At 36.6% G+C, this 3,790-nt stretch overlaps 2 protein-coding genes and 1 non-coding gene across 3 annotated transcripts in view; 1 reads left to right on the plus strand and 2 right to left on the minus strand.

Moving 5' to 3' along the window:
* Positions 1 to 117, minus strand: part of LOC111448982 (dicarboxylate transporter 1, chloroplastic-like) — a 4,928-nt gene extending 4,811 nt beyond the window's left edge. The window contains exon 1 of the mRNA XM_023088799.1: positions 27 to 117. The gene's annotated coding sequence lies outside the window, so the exon portion shown is untranslated. The remainder of the gene's footprint in view (positions 1 to 26) is intronic.
* A 717-nt stretch (positions 118 to 834) lies between these two features.
* Positions 835 to 916, plus strand: TRNAS-GCU. Its single transcript has one exon. It is a non-coding gene; the product is annotated as a tRNA-Ser (tRNA).
* Positions 917 to 2,059: 1,143 nt separating this feature from the next.
* On the minus strand, positions 2,060 to 3,583 carry LOC111448987 (transcription factor MYB46-like). Its single transcript, XM_023088806.1, has 2 exons — positions 3,185 to 3,583; positions 2,060 to 2,916 (listed from the first exon to the last, which is right to left on the minus strand). The coding sequence occupies exons 1-2, from the start codon at positions 3,451 to 3,453 to the stop codon at positions 2,292 to 2,294; spliced, it is 894 nt and encodes a 297-aa protein (XP_022944574.1). The 5' UTR covers positions 3,454 to 3,583; the 3' UTR covers positions 2,060 to 2,291.
* Positions 3,584 to 3,790: the final 207 nt, after the last annotated feature.

Below are 3,790 nucleotides of genomic sequence, written 5' to 3' on the forward strand. Positions count from 1 at the left end.
AAAAAAAAAAAAAAAAAAAAAAAAAAAAAAAAAAAAAAAAAAAAAAAGAGAACAGTTAGCTTCGAAGGATCCGCCGAAGTTGGTTAATGCGGCGAACTCTCGAACTGGGAGGGCGAACCACGTGGTGATTCTAAATAGAATCCATCGCGGATGACGTGGAGAGTTGGAGCCAATGAGATATTCGATAATCCACGTGGCAATAGGTATATGGTGGATGGTCTTTAAGTGGAAGAGGAGGAAGAGATCTAACATGTGAGGTCAGGAAGGGGGTGAAAAAAAATGACGGAATCACCCCTGTGATAGTGAAATGTAGCGACACGTGCACCACCCGTGGAAGTGGAAATAGGAGTGTTCCAAATAGAGACGGAGGAGAAACGGTGGAATTAAATGAATTGGTGAACAGAACCGATAAAAAATGAAACGGGAAGGGGTGAAATGACTCAAAGGAGTAGCCAAGAGGCGTGACTGTTTTGATTTATAAGTTCCAGCTGTCAGTCTCAGCCAGCTAAGCCACACATGTCAGATATAGTTCTAGTGAACCATATGAATCAATATTATATCCCTATGTCTATCTATTCACTCTCCTTGTTCTATATTTTTCTCTATATACATTTCTAAATCTTTAAAATTGTATTTATTTTCTTCGTATACTTTAAAATTTGTTCTACTAAACTAAATTAAACTTAATAACTATGTTATAAGATGTCTGGACTATATGATATTACATTGTCACACCATATAATATAATTAACATAATATTAATTATAAATTGGAATAAAAATGATCAAAACTAATATTAAAAATAATATTTATAGAGATTCCCATCAACAAATTGTCGCTTTGGCCGAGTGGTTAAGGCGTGTGCCTGCTAAGTACATGGGGTTTCCCCGCGAGAGTTCGAATCTCTCAGGCGACGTTGTTTTTCTATTTTTCTTTTACGGTTTAAGAGGCCCTTTATTGGGCCCGATACCACGGGCCAATATCAGAGTTTGCCCTAATTCCAACCCAATGCAATTATTAAACATGTTTATTACTTATAGTCTTTAATATTATTATTAACCTTTTAGTGTGGTTTTTCCTTTTTTTTCTTTAATATAAAAAAACACTATGAACCCTAACGAAAGAGAATGAATTTGAAAAATTCCCCCAAATCACTCTAGCAACTAATCCAAGACATGATGAAGTGTACTTTGTTTGTTATTGAAGTAACCAAAGATTTAGTTTTTCTAAATAAAATAATTAAAATAGATACACATGTTAGCCTTCTAAGTCCTTAACAAAATGATTGGGCAACAAAAGGGACATTCTTTTTATCATTCATTTAAGTGGAAAAATAAAAAAGGGTCCCTTTTTATGTCTACTTATGACCTCATTTCTGTAAAATATTTCAATTGGGTCATTTTCCAAGCTAGCTTTATTGGGAGAACTCTCTATGTGACCATATTTTTCAGTGTGTGTCTATGTTTATGCATCATTTAATCCTTTATTAAAGTTATTCATTCTTGTATTTTATGTGGAATAATAAATTTATTGAAAAAATATATATGATAAATATCGGCCTCACACCTTATCCATTTATTTATTTTTGTAATAAAAATTAACTTAATACGAGCGTTATCACATTCATCAGAAAAACTCATACCCATTTCAAAATCATAACAACTCCTTTCTTTTGTATTAACTCAACGATGCTAATTTTTTTTTAACTCACTTTTAAAACCCGAAAGATGAAATGTCACATACATATCTGAATGGGTGGGTACATTTATTTTAGGTAAAACAAAAGGGAAAGAGAGAGAGAGAGAGAGTGTGTGTGTTGCATAATGGGATTTAGAATTGAAACCAAGCATGTGCTAACTAATCTCTCCTTCACATAATTAGTCATGAAAAAAATGGGAAAGTCACTACGAAAAGCAAAAGGTTTAGGGACAAAAAACAAAACAAATGATAAAAGATGTTGTGGTTCTTGTTGATTCCCTGAGTGGACGAGAGATTTAGTGATCATTAAACCCCATCAATACAATGAATAATCGTATGATTTTCATTCATAATCTTGAGAAACGAAGAACAATAACAAACTTCCATTAATTTCCCAATATGTTTGCTGTACATGCATGTTACTAATAATAACAAACTACGTATAGCTCTCTTTACAATATTGTTTCTCTTAGCTTAATCCACAGCTCTGTTTAATGGAGTGGGTTTGAAGGGTCTTCTGTGTGTCTACCATATCATTCCCATTCATCTAACTTCTTCTATGAACACATTTTCAACAACTCTATACTGTTTTACTATTGCACTTGAAAATTGAGATATGGGAAGCAAGAAGGAACGTCTTTCATCAAATCTTCCAGGTCCCATTCGCCGATTGAGAACTCCTCGTGAACAAAATTTGGTCCAACCCCACCATTGACGTTCTCAATCTTTGGATTATTGTTGGTATTATTATTGTGATTAGCGAGGCAGTTGATGTTGCTAATTAAGTAATTACCATGGTTAGCTTCTTTAACTAGGGTTGTGGCGGCTGTGGTGGCGGTAGTGACGACGGTTGTGGTGTTAACACGCTGCAAAACAGGGAGATTATTGAAGAAACTGTCATGTTCTAGGAAAAAACCCGGTTCGGCCTCAGCGGTGAAGGTCGGGAAGGGATCGAGCGCGATAATGGAAGGCGAGGGATCGGAAGCGTAAATGGGGTAATCAATTAAGCCTTGTTGTTGTTGTTGTTGATAATCTTGAGTGGATAAGAGGCCGCCAAAAGGAATGGATTTTGAGTTGTCGGAGGGGGAGCCGGCGGAGCTGGTGTTGGGAGACGGCGTTGAGGACAAATTCTTGAGCCTCTTTTTAATGGTTGAGTTCCAAAAATTCTTGATTTCATTGTCGGTTCTTCCTGGTAATCGCGCCGCAATTTGTGACCATCTGCATTTTATAATTACGTAGACGTTTTAAAATCTGTGCATGCAGCTGCCTCTAATAATAACATTAATAAATGATTAAATACAATAAACCAGTTTAATTAGAGAGGAAGATAAAACAAAACCCAGAATTTTTTTAATCATACCCCTTTGCCAACATATTACGTTTTTGCCTAAAGCCTAGGTAGAGGTAGTGGAGCTAACTAACCCTTTATTGTTATTATTATTAAAAGATTTAAAGTTTTTAAGTGAAAAATGGATGGAAAAAAGACCTGTTGCCGAGGAGAGAATGCAAATGGATGATAAGGCGTTCTTCTTGGGGAGAGAAGGCGCCGCGTTTGAGGTCAGGGTGTAAGTAGTTGATCCAACGGAGGCGGCAGCTTTTGCCGCAGCGCTGAAGGCCGGCATTACGAGCGACGTCGCTCCAGCAGCCTTGGCCATTGTTGAGCATGTAGGTCATCAATTTGTCGTCTTCCTCAGGAGACCAGAGGCCCTTTCTGAGCTTGGTGGTGCGAGCAGCGGCGGGGTCAGGCTTCCTCATTGGGATCAGTAATGGAAATGTGTTGTTGTTCGAACTGGGTTGATGTGGATCTATGTGGAATTTATAGAGCAAAGATGGAGTAGGAAAAATGAAATATGATGATTCTGATGCTTGTGGGGCTTGCTTACAATATTGGGAAGAGAGAGAGAGAGAGAGATAGGGTTGTTGATGGGTCTTTGGTAGAAACGGTTTGGAGGGGGACCTGATTATTAAAAAATTCAAAAAAAATTCAAAAAAAATTCAAAATTTAGTCGGAGAGAGAACGGTGTCGTCTTGTCTTTGACTCAATTACTTTTTTTTTTTTTTTTTTTTTTTTTTTTTTTTTTTGGGTTAAATT

The sequence above is a fragment of the Cucurbita moschata genome, unplaced genomic scaffold, assembly GCF_002738365.1.
Source record: "Cucurbita moschata cultivar Rifu unplaced genomic scaffold, Cmos_1.0 Cmo_Scf00010, whole genome shotgun sequence".
In the NCBI taxonomy this organism is placed as follows: Eukaryota; Viridiplantae; Streptophyta; class Magnoliopsida; order Cucurbitales; family Cucurbitaceae; genus Cucurbita; species Cucurbita moschata.

Coding starts and splice junctions, on each gene's coding strand:
- LOC111448987 (XM_023088806.1), bottom strand. CDS start 3,453: ATGAGGAAGCCTGACCCCGCCGCTGCTCGCACCACCAAGCTCAGAAAG. Junction 2,917..3,184: donor CATTCTCTCCTCGGCAACAG/GTCTTTTTTCCA, acceptor TATAAAATGCAG/ATGGTCACAAATTGCGGCGC.